General features: G+C 49.1%; 1 protein-coding gene across 1 annotated transcript; it reads right to left on the bottom strand.

Moving 5' to 3' along the window:
• Window positions 1-238: 238 nt before the first annotated feature.
• PIWIL1 (piwi like RNA-mediated gene silencing 1) lies at window positions 239-15499 on the bottom strand. Its single transcript, XM_038152488.1, has 21 exons — window positions 15384-15499; window positions 14575-14652; window positions 13814-13991; window positions 13408-13533; window positions 12009-12223; window positions 10837-10958; window positions 10168-10248; window positions 9511-9708; window positions 9047-9158; window positions 8054-8171; window positions 7327-7444; window positions 7061-7175; window positions 6384-6571; window positions 5784-5856; window positions 5259-5459; window positions 5070-5173; window positions 4499-4569; window positions 3817-3970; window positions 2867-2992; window positions 2145-2292; window positions 239-1452 (listed from the first exon to the last, which is right to left on the bottom strand). The coding sequence occupies exons 2-21, from the start codon at window positions 14647-14649 to the stop codon at window positions 1336-1338; spliced, it is 2640 nt and encodes an 879-aa protein (XP_038008416.1). The 5' UTR covers window positions 14650-14652; window positions 15384-15499; the 3' UTR covers window positions 239-1335.
• Window positions 15500-18271: the final 2772 nt, after the last annotated feature.

The following is an 18271-nucleotide window of genomic DNA, read 5'->3' as shown; positions in this document are numbered from 1 at the left end:
AATTTGATATTTTGTAGAGTGCAGTATGTTTCATAAATCCAGTGTGTCAACTGCTGGCTTCTTGTGTCAGCCTTTTTTCAGAACTGCCCAACTTCTGCTGAAGTTTACTGCAGAATAAAGAAAAGCTCCTCTCTCTGCAAGAGCTTCCCAGAGGTAAGCAAGGGTTGCAGAATTCCTCCAGCAATTGCCCAGCTGTGCCCAAAGGCCAGTGGAGTACACAGTGCACAGAACAGGCTCCAGGGGCAAGGCTTACAGCAACAACTTTATTTGAATCTCACAGAGAAAAGCAACAAGGTTCACAACAAGGCCGTTAAGAAAACCAGCACTAATCTCAGTTTCTCCACGTGCAGTAGTTTGACTCTGCTACTGCCAAAATCTGAACTCAACCTCCACCCCACACCTGCTGTTAGTTTCACAAATGGGCTGCAGAACAGCAATGAAAACCTCAGACAACAAACCAGGGCAGCTTCCCAGTGCTTGCAACTACAACACCAAAACCCCAAGGCTGCCGCTCCTCGATGGAAACGGCATTTCTCAGCTGAGAAGCCCGTGTCCCACAGGAGCAGCTCAGCTGTCTCGAGCCCTCTCTCTTGTGACCATGCAGTGCCAGACAAAGCAGAGGCGCGGCCCCAGGACAGTCCCTGTCCCCCAGAGCCCCCAGCTGCAGAGGAGAGGCAGTGGAGAGCCCCAGCTGGAGCGCACAGCACTGCCCCTCAGCTGAGGCAGCCTGGCACAGCCCCTCAGTGCCCTCTGGCAGCACCAGCCTGGGGCTGCTCTGCAAATCCCTCACCAGCACACCTGTTCAAAACCCTCCCGAGGCTCTGCAGCCCTCTGCAGCCTTCGGACAAAGCCTTGGTCACCTCCTCTTGAGGTATCAAACAGCTCAGGAGACAAATGTGGCCCTCATTTCAACCAAGAAAAACAAGGAATCAACAATATTGAAGCATTTTGAAAATCAGAGGGGTAAATAGTAGCTGGAAGAGTTTGGATTCTGGTCTGCATAACTCTCTTACTTCCCATACAGGAAGTAATTCTGTGTAAGACTTATCAAAATGTAAATAAGAACAACCAATAAACTTTTGGGAAGAATTTGAGAAAAACTTTAGAAAATAAGTATCAAAAATCATAAAAATTTGTGTAGTTATTCTAGCAAGCAGACACCCGTTCAAAATGCAAATCTCAAGCTTTTCCTTGGTACAATGAAAATAAAATCATTTCCACAACTGCACATATCCTGTGCACGTCTCTTATGAACTAAAACTCAACCAAAAGCCCAGACAATTCTGCATTCCCCAGAGAGGAACTACTCCCTTCTGTCTGGCTGGCAGCTCAGCTTCAAAGGTAGTACAGTCTGTCTGAAAGCATCAGGTTTGGTTCTCTGTGAATACTCTGACCCACCAGGAAAGCCAATTTATGGGCGTACTGGCAAGGAGCAGGTACTCTGATAATACCCTGCAGAACGGGGAAGAAGAGAAGAAAGCAATTAATTTCAGGTAATTTAAATAAGCATGCAGTCGCTGCAACAAAGACCCCATGACCTCTGAAGTCTGCACACTTGTAAAATTTGTATTCCCTGTTCATGCTGATTTGTGAAAACAGCTTTACATACACCCAACACAGCAGAAGAAGAATTGATGCCAAAGCCCCCACACTTGCCAACTGCAGTGCCCTCCTGCACCTCCTGCACGGGTGCACACTCAGTGTGGGCCTGGCAGAAGCTGGGACATGGGCTCATTGTCTGACGTTTGTGGCTGCTCAGGTGACAAAGCTGAAGCACACCTCAGGCACGAGCTGAGCCTGTGCTGAGCTGGGTGTGCAGCACAGCCCAAGGCAATGCAGCAGCACAGTTCCACCTCCATAAAGGAGTAGATACTTCTGCAGGTAAGGAATTATTTCCATTTTGCTTGTGACACAGAAATTGGCAACAATACTCACAACAAGCACACGCTAGGGAGAATACAGATGGCTGTAATCTTCAGAGAGATCAGGTAACTAGGAACCACCCAGTCCTCAAGCTGCTCCAGTGCCAAGGCATCCTTGCAGGCTTTTTGGAGCTGCAGGGTGCTTCAAGGCCACCTGCTCCACTTCCTGCAGGCTGTAGCTGCCCAGATGCCCCCGTCCCTGTCCCTGGCAGGAGCACTCACCGACCAGTTGTAGTACATGTGGCACAGCTTGTAGGTCAGGCGCTGCACGTGGTCGGGTTTCAGCTGGCTGGTGTCATAAATCACATTGTAGTGGGTCGGGGCCACGCAGCCGTTCTTCACCGTCTGGCTCACCACGAAGAAATCATACCTGCATGGGGAAAGCACAGCCACCAGCACAGTCACAGTCACAGTCACTGTCACAGTCACAGTCACAGTCACTGTCACTGTCACAGCCACAGTCACAGTCACAGCCACAGCCACAGTCACTGTCACAGTCACTGTCACAGTCACTGTCACAGTCACTGTCACAGTCACTGTCACAGTAAGGGCCGTGGCCCTCAGGAGAATGCAAGTCCCCAAGCATTTGTCTTGTTTTCTCAAGTCACTTCATGCTTATGGAGTGCACCCCAGAAGGGTGCCCAGGCTCTGGCCACAAGGGCTTCCTCTGGGTCTGAAGGGCCAGGAGACCTGGAGGCACGTGAATCATCTCCTTATACAGACCAGGTCTTGAGACCATAACACCCATAACTGTTTGTTCTATCCTGTTTTCCTCCCGATAGCCACCCTGCACATGCCCTTAGCTGACACTGCTCATCTCCCCAGCCCCTGAGCCACACGAGTGTGTCACACACTTGATGCCACAGCCCGTGGCAGGTGGATAGATCCCCTTTCTGAGCAGGCTGCTGGCAGGAGCAGTAGGTGTTACCTCTGCAGGAACTCACCACTCTGGTCTGGTCACCACTGTATCAACAACAGTCCCAGGGGGTGGGTTTTTGAGTCCTCCCCCAATCTCTGCAAAGAACCTGGCACCCACTCGTTTCTTCACCACAATCACAGTGAGTCTTGGGCTAAAAGAAAGGAAAAGGGAAAAACAATACTCTCCTAGAAAAAGGCACTAGGAGTGTTTCAGGAGCAGGTTCTCTGGAGTTGCAGGGCATTAATTTCACATGCAAGTCTTTACTGATTCAGATTAAATACGACATTGTTCACAACTGTGGATTTTCAGTTGAGGTACAATGCTCACATTATTTTTCACCAATCCAACTTTCCTTTAACTTCATAGAGAAGTAGAAAATGGATCAAAAAGGGATTGTCTAAATAAAGACTGGATTGCTACTCTCTACCCCACTGTTTCCCACATAAAACACTCTGCTTTAACAGTATTTTTGGTAAAACCTTTTACAAAAGCCAAACAGAACTGAGCACTTCAATCGCTCTGCTTGCCTGCAGTGTAAGGAATTTTTTTATTTTTCAGGGCAGATTAAGTCACTGCAGTTGATAAGTTTCAAAGCAGAATGCTGAAAATGCAAGTGACTGGACACCTTCCTTTAAGAAGCGGAAAGAAAAAAAAAGGCCTTAGCAGACACAAAACAGTCAGGCTGTGACCAAGCAGGGGGGCAGAGGTAAATTATCACATCCACCAAGAATGCCCAAGAGTGGATGTGCCCACGTGTGTGTGGCAGTCACGTGGTGCATGCACTAAGAATCCTCCTATTATGTTACAAGTCAAGTATCTGAGATCATGTAAATAACCATCAGAAAAGCAGTTATCTGAGCTCAGGGGAAAATCAGGATGGAAAGACAACACAGTCTTCATCCACAGCCTCCTTTTGTATGCCAGTGTTTACTTCTCTGGCAGTGTAAAGAAGAGGGTTGGTAGAAACAGATTTACCTGTAGTCAGTACCAATACTCTTCAAGCAATCCAGAAATTGAGGCACTTCGTAATTAACCAAAGTATTGAGCTGGCCATCTCCAACACCATCACGATACACAAAAATACGAGAGGGCAAAGACTTATTCCATTTAGACCAGTTCCTCAGAGCAGCTTAAAAAAGCAGAGTAAAAGCCATTAGTTGTAATGACAATTCATTCCAAAACAAAAATAGATTTTTTATTCCTAGAGAAACAGCAGTAAATTGGAAAAGTAATGTCCTCAATCCTTCAGTAACCTGAAATGGTCAGCATCATGCTCCACAAACATACCTGCAAGGAAGAGCTCTGGTTTGCTATGCACCCACCAACAGAGAGGACCCAAGGACACACGTGCTCTGCTGGCCTCTCTCAGCAGGAGCTCCCTCCCTGAGATCAGACTCCCTTACAGCATTCCCGTAAGTGCACTGCTCAGTAGTTTTTAATTATCGCACAGGAGTGTGGCAATCAGTGAAAGATTTACACGAGATGCTATTCATTTTCAGCAGCATTTCTAATGGAATGTTTAGTCTGTTGTTATCCAAGTGCAGGCTGGTAAAGCCTCCCCTCAGGCCAGCAGGAGAGGAGGGTTTGAGGAAGCTGAATTGTCAGCTCTTAGATCTGGCTCCACAAGAGCAGAATCCCTTCCCTTTCCTTCCCTTACTTTGCAAGCAGGTTTTGATTCCATCCACAAGTTCTTGCCCACGACTTTGAACAACGCAGCGGGAGAACCACCTGTGAAGAGCAAAATGAAACAGACCTTCAAAGCATTTCCCAGGCTTACTGCCATGAAGTTATTTTTTAAATGCCCATGAGCACTTCGTCTTCATGGGTGTTGTGGGTCAATGCAGCCAAGGAAGAGCTGGGGTCCTATGAGAACATTTCCCCTAAATAAAAACACGGTGAAAGTGCCGTACATGGCGTAAAACTCTTCTCAACCAAGAAGAGCCTTTCACACAAGTCAACTCAAAAGGGGAAAGACCCTGTCACCCTGATGCTCTCTATTCATCCCAGCCACATCTCCAGCACCTGACTCCTCTCTCAAGCGATGTGGGACAAGGCCACTCCTTCAAGGGATGCAGTGGGTAAAATTCACAATACATTCCATATTAACCATTACAGCAAACCAATTCTGAATCTTCCTGATGGACCACGCCACTGAAGCTGTTTTTCAGCCAAAGGAAAGGGCTTTTTTAGTGTTTTGGGGGTTTTTACCTCTGGCAGCCTGCTCTTACCGCGTGACTGACTGATTCAGGCTGGCGACGAAGCCGGCGATGGACTGCTTCCCAGAGACGGTGTCATGGTAACAATCAATGCCCACAATCATCACCTGCTTCAGCTGCAAAGCAAGCACACACAGCCCATGCTTGCTTTTGAAATAAAGCCCAGCGAAGAGCACTTACCATCTACAGGAAAATACTCACGGGGATCTCGACGCTCCAGAGCTCTCCACCCATTTTGCAGTTCATCTGCAAGGCAATCTTGGTTGCCACCGTCATGATGGTCTGCGGTTTGCTCAAGGTGCGAGCCAGCACGCACTGGCTGGGGATGGGGCACTCTGTACACAGGTATTTCTTGATGGCATCATATTTATCCTTTCGGGAGCTAGACAAGATACAAACCACCTTTGAAGAAAAAAGAATCTTTGTAAGAAGCTGCATTCTCAGAGTTATATGGCACTTGAACAGCTCCTTAGGGAAAAGTTCTTATGCTCAAGAGAAATATTCAAATGTTCACAGTGAAAGAAAGAACTGCAAAGTGTCAGTGACTGTACTTTGGGACCAAAGGCTCTTATCCAGAAGGACACCCATGGTTAGTGTTAGGTTTGCACAGGAGGATGAGCGAGTAGTGGATTCTCAGGAGCCCAAAGTTGCAGTTCTGAGAGCAAATCCACTAAACACCAGTTATAGAAACAAACAGGATTTGAAATGATGGATTCTAATACATACTATGTTTACGTCAGAGGTAACCCTTTGCTGTAAAACCCTCAAATATGCTTCTGTTCTATCATCTACTTCAATCCTGAAAAGAGAGAGAGAGAAAATGCTTACAGAAAAAAAACAACTAACAGCTATTGAAACTTCAGCAAAAGCAAAAATGCTCACTACGCATCAATAGTGTATGAAATGTCACATTTACAGCTATTAACAAACCACTTTCACACATCTGAAGATTAAAAGGAATCACCTCCAAACTTAGGCTTCCAAATTCAAAATTAAAAGCAAGTACAGGTACTCAAGGGAGGACATTTGCAAGGAGAACAGATCAGAATCAGAACACATCCTAAGTCAGCAGAAAATGCTCCTTAGAGAAGGGTTTGCTCAGCGACTGACTGTCTGATACTTCTTAGTTCTGGCATATGAAAAGCTCTCAGAAATAAAAGTATGAGTAAGGAAAGTCAATCCCAAGAGAAAAAGGAACAATCTGCAGACTGAAAGCAACTCTGCTTTATTAGAGATCTCCCAGGCACGGCAGTGTGGCACGCTGCACCCTCCCCTCGCAGCCCAGCGCAGCACGGTGCCGGCCCCTCCGCTGGCGAGGACACTCACATGCTCGGCCGGTTCATGCGGATGCCCATGGACGGGGTGACCTTGAAGAGGCTCTGCAGCAGGGTGTTGGCCACGTCGTAGTTGCGGCGCGTGTAGATGAGCAGCCAGCTGTCCATGGGCATGGAGCGGATCAGGGGCACGCCGCGCGTCTCCTTGGTCCAGTCGGCAAACTGAGGGTTGTAATCGAACTGCGGAGCAAAGAGCCCGTGTTTGACACCTGCCTGACTGGATCCACACCCCACCGCTCGCGCGGCTCACCCTGCCTGGCACTGAGCACACGCTGCCTGTGCTCCAGCTACCCCACTGGAATGGTTTCACCGGAAAGCCACGGATCCTTTTTAACAGATGGCACTAAGGGAAACGCCTCTGGTCTCGCAGACTGCGTACCTGACCAGGACTGCTCTGCAAGGACAACCCCACTGTGATGTAAAGTATCTCCCTGTCAGGTATCTCACAGACAAAGTCTGTAGGGATTCAGGAGTGCCTTCAAGGGTTTCTAACCACAGCCTGGGAACAACTCAACAAATTCACAAATCTCCTGCTTGGACACAGACTTGTGTATAACATTTTCACTCTTTATCCTTCACTTATAAACCAGAAAGAACTATTTCCTTCCTTAAGAACTTGCTTCATCACTGAGACACCCAGAAGATTTTAGAAGTTGATTTATCATTTACCATGGTTCCTGATTGAAAAATCTTTTCTCCTTGAACAACTCTTCCTGTAAAGGACACTGAATTATAATCAAAGCTTAAACCCCAGTTTCGGAGCTCCTTCTGAACATTGTCATCTCTGTTTAAAAACAAGATTTGAATTAAAAACGTGAGAAATTTGTTCCTGCTGACTTTTTTAAAACTAGCAAGATTTCAGTAGTTTCACTGCGAGAAGCTTGTTACACACATCTCTCATGAGACAGAAGCAGAGAGGAATTAGGGTGCCGTACTTTTGGATGTAGTTCAGAAGCCTGCCAAGCTCGCGCTGCCTCTGCTCAGGTGGCAGCCGGGTGTGGATGGCCAAGTCTTTCATCATATTGAAATCGTTGCGCATCTTGTCAGTCAGTCCTGCAACAGCAAAGCCTTTTCTGAGTGCAAGTTAAGGTGAAGCAGTGTAAAAATTAAACTTGCAGCTCGTGCAGATTAGTGAGACGTGCCCTGCAGACACAGGAAGTGGTGGCAGTAATAGCCAAGGTTTTACATACATCCCCACTGGCACAGAAAAAAAAATCCTGGATTTTTGCACTTGAGAGGAAAGCACACTGCAGCTCTTCAGTTCCGTTTTCCAATCAAAACAAACAGTGCTGAGATGTTCAGGTACTGCTAGTGCAAACTGAGTATCTCAGGGCAAAACATGTATTTATGTATCTTACAAAATTACCATGGATTTCTAGTAAATTGCTCTTTTTCAACAGAAGTTCTACCACCAAAACTCTACAAGTTATCAGAGTGCTGCTGCTGATCACCATAGCTAAACACTATGCAACAACAAACCCCCTCAAACTTTCCAGTCCCACTGAAATATCCAATCTTTTGGCTACAAAATGTGCTCCTAAACTCACATTTATACAAACAAAACAGTTTCCCTGAACTCTGCAGAAAGCTGCTGTCAGAAGACCTCTTTCAGTAGGCATTGTGGTTTGACAGATGCTTTGATATGGAAAAATGCTACAGTACCTGTTAGGGAGCACAGCTCTGGAATCAGAGCCACAGATCCCTGTATGTTCCCCCTCTTCCTCTTCATCTGACTGATCAGGACAGGCTGCATCCAATCACTAATTTCTATGTTATATTGCTGTAGCAGAAATACAGACTGCATGTTAATTTACTCATAACAAACATTATTATTTCTGAATAATAATGCTCACTTTAGAAAACAAGTATTGCTCCTAAAGCAAACAAACCCAAAAGCAACTAGTAACGTTTTTCAATTAGCACACCTCAGAAGAATTGCTTTTGCCAGCAAAGGCAAAGCAGGGAAGCACTATTCTCTCAACTGATGCATCGAACTGCTGATGTAAGAGACAAGAGAAGCAAAGCCTGTGCCTCGCCTGAGGCATTATCACCTGGGGCATCTAACTCAACACTGGGCTGCTCCTTCCAGTTCAGCAACGGACAAAGTTCCTGCCCTACAGAGCAATTTATTTTGAGAAATCACAAGAATCAAACAAGACTGCCAACTGAAGTTTCTCAAGTTCAGCTTTGCCATGACCTTAAGCTCCATCCTGTGTCTGCTGACGCTGGTGTGCATGAACACCTGACAGTTACAGCGGGAGGCCTCGGCGGTGCAGCTGTGACAGACACACTCCATCAGAGGGCTCTGGCTTTCCCAGCCTCAGTTCTGCACACTGTGACAATGTATCTGTGTTCCTCCCCACTCCCCGTCCCTGCTTCCACCTTCCCAAAGCTTCCCTTCTGAGTTCCCCAAAAGCTCCTCGCTCATCCGTGCAGCCCTGCTGGCCTTTCTGCCTGACCAACTACTCCCTGGGATGGACTACTCCCACCAACCACGCCGTGCAGGTTAGCTACTGATCTCAGATTACACAGTGTCCTTTAAACAAAACTCTGTTCAATTAAAATACTATCAATTAGAAATCCATGCATCCTAAGTAAACCTGCAACGACTGAATGTACCAAGTTAAAGCAGAAAACACAGTTGAATTTTCATACCTTTTTGTAGTACTCCACAAAGCTCATCTCAGAGCCATCTGATTTTCTGAAGGTACTCTTTGGATTGTTATCCCAGTCGATGTCATCAATTCTGTATGTTCTGTTATTGTACCTACATAAACATTTCATCACTTTTGGTTTAAATCTTAACTCAAACAGAAAAGAAATACACTGGGATGTCAAAGTTACTGTCAGTACTCATGCAAGTTGGACGTTTTGCTCCTTTCAGAAGTAATAACTTCAAGTTTTTAACTGTAATAGGCTCTCAATTCTACCACAAGCTAAACTGTACTAAAATCAAAGAAAACCAGTGTGTACTTCCTGCTTTTGCAAATGCTGTCACCTCCATCACTTTGCTAGCTTGACAATGACAGCATTTTCTGGCTCTCTGATGCTTTACTGCCTACTTCAGGACATGGAGCATGAGGAGCTCGCCAAGACAACAAGAGTCCAAGAAGACTTACTTTGTGAGAACAATTAAACCAATCAGCTCTTTAGCACAGGTGTCTCTAAACCTCTCCTCTCCAACCTGGGAGTGAAGGCTGTGCATGGTATCCAGCACTGTCTCCCCACGGAGAACCTTGTGGCTCACGTCTGCACACAGCATGATGTTCTCCTCGTACTGCAGGATGGAGCTTGTGAAGCCCAGCCACACCATCAGCCTGCCAAGAGAGAACACACAAAATCCTACTGTGCTTTTCTGACCCCCTATTCCTGCCCACTCTCACAGACACCAGAGAGCAGTGATGGCACAATGAAGCCATCATCAAATATAAACAAGCTCTTGAAGGTTAACAAAATCTAAAATATTTTACAGGTAGCTATCTTTAGTCAGCTAAGAAACCCCTTTCAAGCTGCTAAGTATCTCACAAAGTGTGTAGGTATTCAGGAGACTTTCAGAACAAAAAGACCAGGAGTTTATCCAGCAGGACACTGCCCAGCTCCTTGCATCAGCCAGGCTGTACAGGTCAGACTACAGGCAGGGAGTGCAGCACTGCCACATGACCCACCAGCTTGTACAGCAGGCCCAGGGCAGCCAGGAGCACAGCACCCCGCAGGGATCCTGCAGGGAACAAGGACAGCCCCTGCACCCCTCTGAAAACCAGGGGTTACTGCCTCACCTGTGGTTAGGGATGCTGACTGGATCACTGGGGTTGTAATAATTACGTCCAATCTGCTGCAAATTCAGCATCTTCAAAAGCCTAAAAATAGAAAAATGCATGTCCTTTAGCATGAATACTATTATCATCATCATCATCACATCATGCAGGGTCCAATCCCTATGCACAAACTCCCTGTTCATCTGACTGTGTAAAATATGAACTCATGAAACTCATTTTAGAAAGGTCATGGACACTTATTAACAATAATCAGGTGAGAAGTTCACATCCAACTCCACCCTTCAGCACCCAGCTGAAAGCAGCAGAGAGCCACACAGGCCAGGTACCAAGGATAGGAGGAAAGACTGCAGTCACAGAGGAGGAAATCCCCAGTTCAATGTCCTGCTCTGTTCTTTGCTTTAAGAGGCAAGCCCACCCACACCAAGGAGGCAGGGTGTTGTAACTGCCTACAGCACCAACTCCTTCCACACTAACATGGCCCAGACACACACACCACTGCACTTTACAGTATTGCCAGGTGTGGCTGGCCCCACAGTAACAGCAGCCAGAAAGGCTTAAAAATTTACATTTATAATACTCATTTGTTGTTGTCTATTCCTCAGAGTGGAAAAACTTACTTCAGATACTTTTAGAGAAACTTATTATAAAGACAAAACTTGCACAGCAAACCTTCTAAAAATGATGTTGTAAAACTGCAGACAGGTAGGTGAAGTGGGTGGCAACTCATTGGTGAGTGTGACTGTTATCTTCACATCCTCCCCATTTCGAGTCCTACTGAACAGCTCAGTCACCTGAGAAAGTGAAATGAGGTTAACAAAGCAGAGCAAACAGGGCTGTCTCTGGGTTTTGCTCCAGTAATATCAAACTGGACTTAGCCATTTCTATTCCAAGCAATAATTCAAGACTGACTGAAATGTGGATTCGATCTCCCACTCGGACTGTGAACTACAACCTGAAAGACTCTGCTCATCAGGGTGAAGACAACTCAGGGGTAGAATGGGGCTCTCCCCAGAGCAGCTGAACTCCAGATAAGGGCAGGGACATCTCCTACCTACCACCATGACAGGAAGAAGACTCAGCTTGAGCAAATAAATTAACATATTGCCAATATATTTAATTACTGACTCAGATACTGGGAAGCAAAAAGACAAAGATTAGCACACACAGTGAAAATTTCTCCCCCTCTCCCTTTTCCAAACTCAGCTTCACTCTGGACTCCTCTGGCCCCTCTGTGAACAGCACTGGCTACACCCAGTCCCTGCAGTGAAGCAAGGAGTGGCACAAGGCACAGAGGGCAGGGATTACCACCAGTACAGAGTTGTTTTCCCCCTGATGCTCCTTTCTTCTCAGATATTTCTTTGCTCTGCAATTTTCCCCTGCTTTTTAAATACACAGAGGGGTCAACTTTGCTGCTGGGCTCAGCTTTAGCCTGTGATGGGTCCATTCTGAATCTGGCTGGCAATGACTGTGCAACACAGGGCTGACCCTGACCCCTCCAGCTACCAAAACCTTGTCACATACACCAACTCATCCACCCTTTCAATTCCGTGGGGTGTTAAAATACAGAAGGCATGAAAAGATGTAAGTACAAAGGAAACTAAAGGAGAAATACCCTGTGTACTATCACTTCTATGCAGAGGATGACTCCAGCTTGCAGAAATTAACCATTAGAACCAGAAGTTTATTACCCAATCTCTCTACACAAACAAATTAGCTCACACTGATACATTCAACTAAACACTGCTGGTGGGACATCAACCCCCTAACTGCACCTCGCCAGCAAGAAACAAGAATCAACTGCAAGTCGGGACAAAAAATGCAAGAGCATTGTCGTTTCCTACCTTGTTCTCGAGTTTCTTTGGCAGGAAGAGTATGGAGCCATCAAAGGCGTGGGTCTTGCCGATGGTCTCCTCGTGCTGGAAGAGCAGGGCGGAGCGCAGGCGGCGCGCCTCCATCTCGGGGCTGTAGCCCACGTGGTACTGGTACAGCGCCCACTGCGGCCGCGACGTCAGCCGGAAGTGGTTGGTGGTCAGCTTGATCATCTTGCCCGAAAAGCCTGAAAGCAGAGCAGCGAGGTAACAGTTACTAAATGTTACCACTCCACAGGCATTCAACCCCTCAGACAGCTCTTCAGGCTGCCACACAGCGACCAGGGTCACTGCAAATGGTGCATTGTAAATCAGGGGCAACTCCGACAGGGGAGAGAGAACCACGCATCTGACTCCAGCTTATCTGGAGGCCAGTTAATACTTTATTACACTCTATTATTCTATACACCTAAAACTGAATCTGCCATGCACTCACTCTTGCTCACAACTGCACAGCACTGCACTCATCCTCTGATCCTTCCACAATTGTCAGCACAGTCCCAACTGCACAGCACTGCACTCATCCTCTGATCCTCCCATGACTGTCAGCACAGTCCCGACTGCACAGCACTGCACTACTCATCCTCTGATCCTCCCATGACTGTCAGCACAGTCCCGACTGCACAGCACTGCACTCATCCTCTGATCCTTCCACAACTGTCAGCAGACAGTCCCAACTGCACAGCACTGCACTCATCCTCTGATCCTCCCCTGAGTGTCAGCACAGTCCCGACTGCACAGCACTGCACTCATCCTCTGATCCTCCCATGACTGTCAGCACAGTCCCGACTGCACAGCACTGCACTCATCCTCTGATCCTCCCATGAGTGTCAGCACAGTCCTGACTGCACAGCACTGCACTCATCCTCTGATCCTTCCACGATTGTCAGGAGACAGTCCCCACACACACACTCCTGGCCCTGACAGGCCAAGGGAACAAAACATCCTCACTGGGTAAACAATCACAGTGCATTCTACTTTGGCACAACACAGGCACAGCAAGTGATAAGAATTGTGTTTTCTTTCTCTGATGTTCAGAGAATGCAAATCCCAGAAATATTCTTAGGAAAAAATGTGCCTTGCTTTTCTCCGTGAGGAGAAATGTGGCAACATCAGTGGTGTTCCTGATCTGTTCTGACCCGTGAGCTATGGCTCGCTGTCACTCATCCGCCCTCTGGAGCTCTCTGTAAAGCCCTCTGTGTCAGGACAATGCTCCGTGCTCCTCTTCAGGTACCACAACAACTTCCTATCCTTTTCTAATACACTCTGGAGACTTTTTTTACTTGGCTCTTTAGGGGAAACTGAGAGCAGAAATAAAGGGAACGCTTCAATTCCAAACTGCTTACATGTCCAGAGTCTAAGTGAAACATACCCGTTTTGGATTCCTGAACGTGCACCATGGCTTGCCGAGTGTTCACCCCAAGGTCGTGGAAGTCTCTGCGACGTCCACCCCTATCTCTTAAAGACAAATCCTGCAGTCCTGAGGAAACCTGTAACCCTGTTGTTTAAAACTCAAGAATCACAGTCAAGTAATAAATAACACATATACTATCATATATTAACAAATAAAAATATATAATGCAATTAAATCTTGGAAGGCATTAAGACAAATTTCAGAGTAATCACAAAATGTTAAATTTCAGCTTTTTGCTATGTAGCAAACATCTCCCAAATCTCAGTAACAAATCTCATTTCGAAAAGATAAACCCACAAATACAGTCTAAAGGATGCCTTAATTGTATTCTCTTGTGGACACTGCCTTCCCCAGCCCTTCTGACCTTCTGGCCTCCTCTCCTGCAGGGGGGTCTCGCAGGCGCGCAGGTGCCCGTGGCCCCCGGGCTCTTCCGACTGCGCTGGAGGAACGTGGAGCGGCTGGAGCGGCTGGAGCTGCTGCGGCTGCGGGAGCTGCTGCGGCTGCCGCCGGCCGCGCAGGGGGCCGGCCGCGCCCTGCTGCACCTGCCACTGCGGGAACAAACAGCCCCTCAACAGAGAGCCCGCTGGGCAGGGAGCAGCCACGCACGGCGGGGCACCAGGGACGCACACTCAAACCCTTCTTTTGCTGTGCTGAGTACCAGAGTTACTGCTCTGCACCTGAAACTCAATATTACTGGAGAGCGGAAACTTTTAAAGCTATTATTGATTTAACTAGTAATGCAAATCCCCTCTTTCCAAGCTCTAACTGAAGTTTATGGACTTCTCATTTCCTACAGTCCCTCTGATACCTCAAGTAAGTGACTAGCTATTCGATAAAAATGTCTTTTGTCATTTTAGTGTCTAGTGAATAAGTTACATTAAAAGTGCCATGGCTGGAAGAACAGCAACCTTAACCCACGAGCAATCCCACAATTCAGAGTTTCATGTTACTGGAAACTTAATAAAAAGTCCTTAATAAAACAGAGCTGTATTAACTGTACAGCCAGCACCATTTCTGCATACACACATAAAACACAGAACACATCTGCCTGCTATTAAAATGGGAAGTAGGTGAGGTATGAATCTCAAATCCTGGTTGCAGTCATCAAGAAGAAAACCAACTCACAGGTGCATCTCCTACCGCAGCAGGAGGAGGCATCTGTCTGGGAGGTCTTCCTCTGGCTCTAGCTCTTCCAGTCATCTTCTAAAACAAGCAACCCACAGCATTAGTGTTCTACCTTCTCCTTCCCACCCTTGTCCCAATAAATACTAAGAGCAGCACTAGAGTATCTGCCCTGCTTTAATCTCAGCCGGCTCAGCAGAACATGCCCATCCCTGCCGAATTCGCTGCTCAGGGATCTCCACACTGACAGAGCCCTAAGGGGAGCGTGGCCAAGGCCCTTCAGTCGGGTTTGCAGGGACTGGCCCAGGCCGCCAAGCTGCAGCTGTTCAGTCTCAGACCTGCGGCCTTCGGGCGCTGCTCTCGGGCTTCCCCGCACACTGGGCTCGGCTGGCTCGTTACCTTACCCCAGGGGCAGAGCTCACTTCTCCAGAGCACGTGCGGGCACTGCGGCCTGCTCGGCGCCGCCCTGCCCTGCCCATGCCCTGCACCCCTGGCCCTTCCCGTCCCCTGCACCCCCGGCCCTGCACCTCCATCCCCTGCACCCCAGCCCTGCCCGTGCCCTGCACCCCTGGCCCTGCACCTCCATCCTCTGCACCCCCGGCCCTGCCCGTGCCCTGCACCCCAGCCCTGCCCGTGCCCTGCACCCCCGGCCCTGCACCTCCATCCTCTGCACCCCCAGCCCTGCCCGTCATCTGCACCTCCATCCTCTGCAGCCCCAGCCCAGGCCCGGGCCCGGCCCGACCGCCCTGCCCGCCTCGTGCCGTCCGTGGGGCCAAAAGCCCAACCAGAGCCGCGCCCGGCCGCGGCCTTACCTCCGCCTGCCCTGGGGCCGCACGGGGACACTGCTCCCACCCGCCTGCACAAAGCGAGCCGCCCTCGCCGAGCCCCCGCGCGGCTGTGTCCCCGCGGAGCCGCCGCCCCGCCGCAGGCCGGGCCCGGCACAGCCCCGCACAGCCTCAGCACAGCCCGGCACGGCCCGGCACGGCCCCGGCCCAGCCCCGCACGGCCCCGGCCCGGCCCCGGCACGGCCCCGGCCCGGCCCCGCACGGCCCCGGCCCCGCCGCGCCCTCAGCACGGAGCCGCGCGGCACGCGACAGCGGGGCGAGGCGGGAAAGCGCCCGCCGCGCCGATTGGCTGCCGAGCGCTGACGGAGATTGCCGGAGGGAGCCGAAGGGCCGTGCTTGGCCCGCCCTCACCGCTGCGCTTCTTGCGGCCGTGCCCGCGGGACGGAGGGGATCGAACCCGGGATGGCGGGGATCCAACTGGGATGGCGGGGATCGAACCCGGGATAGCGGGAATGCAACCCGGGATAGCGGGGATGCACTGGGATAACGGGGATCGAACCCGGGACGGCGGGGATCCAACCGGGATAGCGGGGATCTATCCCGGGATAGCGGGGATCCAACCCTGATAGCGGTTTCCCCTGTCCCGGCGGTGGGACGGTGAATTTCAGCTCTGCAGGAGCGGTTTCCCTGAATTTCAGCTCTGCAGGAGCGGTTTCCCTGAATTCCGGCTCCTCAGGAGCGGTTTCCCTGAATTTCGCCGGCCAGGAGGTGGAGCAGTCAAACCAGGAATGAAGCGGCGCTGTCCAGCCAAGGGCTGCGCTGCCCGGCGGCCCGGGCTCTCCAGCAGCTCCCCGGGAGCTGCCATCAGCCCTGAGCTCATTTGTGCTGGTAGCACCTACATTTACCAAATCAGTGTATTTCGGGAGATTCCAGATCAATCCACGCGGTACATGGAGACGCGTTGATACAGTTAAAGTATTTTAGAGTGCTTCCGATTAATGCACATGACACAAGTGTGTTTAACGCTCTCCATCTCACAGCAGTGAAATAAATAACAATCAGTCCTGAGAAACTGTGACTTCCCAACTGACTAATCCAACTGACGTGGAACTATGGAACAACGAACCTCAACCCTTACTCCATTAAAACTCGTTTTTACTATATTAAATGGCTTTATGAAATGATAAATAAAAATAAGCACGGCCCCTTCCTCGCTGCCACGGAGGCGCAGAGCCCGTGGCAGAGGAGCTGAGCGTGGTGCACGCTGTCCCCAGGAGAGGTGACACAGCCTGCTGCAGCCCCTGGGGTGACCCTGCTGCCCAGAGGGACACTGTCCTGCAGACCAGCAGTCACACAGAGGTGAACAGCTCCTTCTGCTGGTACTGAGGCTGGCCCCATTGCCAGGGCCGGGACAGAGAACCACAACTTGTATTTTGGGCTTCACAGCAGAACCAGAACACCTTAGGCTTGGGGGGAAGCGGTCTGAAGTGGGATGAGCTCTGCAGCAAGCCCTTCCGTGAGAAGCAGGATGTGTGGATGGCACCAGGGCTCACCTGCACCACCTCTGCTTGCCAGTGTGCCTTGAGGGATGAAATGGCCGTGGTGTGTTTGGAGACACCAGCTTCGGGGGAGAGAGAACCTTCCCTGACAAGCACCCACCCTTGTGAAGGACCCCTCTGCCCTCGCGGGGTCGTTTGCAGTTTTTGAGGTACCTGCAGTGAACAAGGCTCCTTTTCCTCCTCTGCTCTTCCAGGTGGAAGTGGCTGACTCTGTTGACATTAATGCTTGAATAATAGGAATATCTCTTTTTGTTTCATTCGTATTGTCAGTCTGTCCTCAAAGCCAGTTTTCTCGTGCTCACTGTGTCAGCACAGCAACCCACTCGGGAAGCCAGGTTCTCTTTCAGAAGTCAAAAAGCAGAGCTTTCCAACTCTGCAAGTGTGGATGTTGCTGCTTGAAGACAGCTGAAGTACTTTCAGCATGTGATTTCCATTATTCACGTATAAATCTGGATAAATATTTCACAAACCCAATGCATACACTCGGATGGGGCATGTTCAGTGCTTTTAAGAGCAGTGATTGCTCCTTGCCATGGGCTCTTCACCCACACTGGCAGCTTTTATTGCTCTGTAGCCTGCAGAACTCTCCAGCGGGTCAGAGGTTTAAAGCTGCAGAAACACAATATGCAGATTTTTTTGGCTCAGCAGTATTTTAAGATAAACAGAATATAAAGAGGTTGTCAAAGTCATTTGCGTTATGTAAATCATGAGAAAGCAGAATGTGTGTGTTGGAAAGAGGTATGTTTGTTTATTCATTTAAAATATCTGCCTGCTTAATGGTTTTTTTTATGCCAAATTCCTTACATTTCACTGCAGAACTTAATTACCTTCAGAAGGGAGTTGTTAAAATACTCAATCAGGCTGGCTACCTACAGCAATTCCTTATTAAAGTGAAAATAAACATCAACAATAAGCACTCTAATTTTTATACGTGGGCTGTCAGACGGTTAATTAGCGCTCAGTGAAAGACAGGTTCCAGTTTGGTTCAGTCTTTCAGGCCTGCCTTTTTAAACAATTCCGTCCAGTGCGAGCTGGCCGTGCAGGTGGCCTTAGAGGGCAGTCACATCACAGGAGCGTGGGAAAGGCAGCAGGTCCATCGTGTCCTCAGCCCAGGCAGGTTCACAGAAACACCAAGACAAGCAGGGTCTGGAAAATGGCAACTGTTTGCACTTCATTTCTGTGTTGCCAAAAACCCTCCCAAGCTGGACCTCAACACGCCAGAGCATCACACACGAGCTCCCCCAGCTCTCTGGCGTGGACTCTGCTCTGATGTTTGCTTCGCCCGGGATGCAGTTGTTGTTGCCTGCTGCCTGCTGTTGCCACAATGAGCCATTTCCCATCCAGGTCATCTCCAAA

The sequence above is a fragment of the Motacilla alba genome, chromosome 15, assembly GCF_015832195.1.
Source record: "Motacilla alba alba isolate MOTALB_02 chromosome 15, Motacilla_alba_V1.0_pri, whole genome shotgun sequence".
Lineage (NCBI taxonomy): Eukaryota > Metazoa > Chordata > Aves > Passeriformes > Motacillidae > Motacilla > Motacilla alba.
This window is presented reverse-complemented; position numbering and strand designations above follow the sequence as displayed.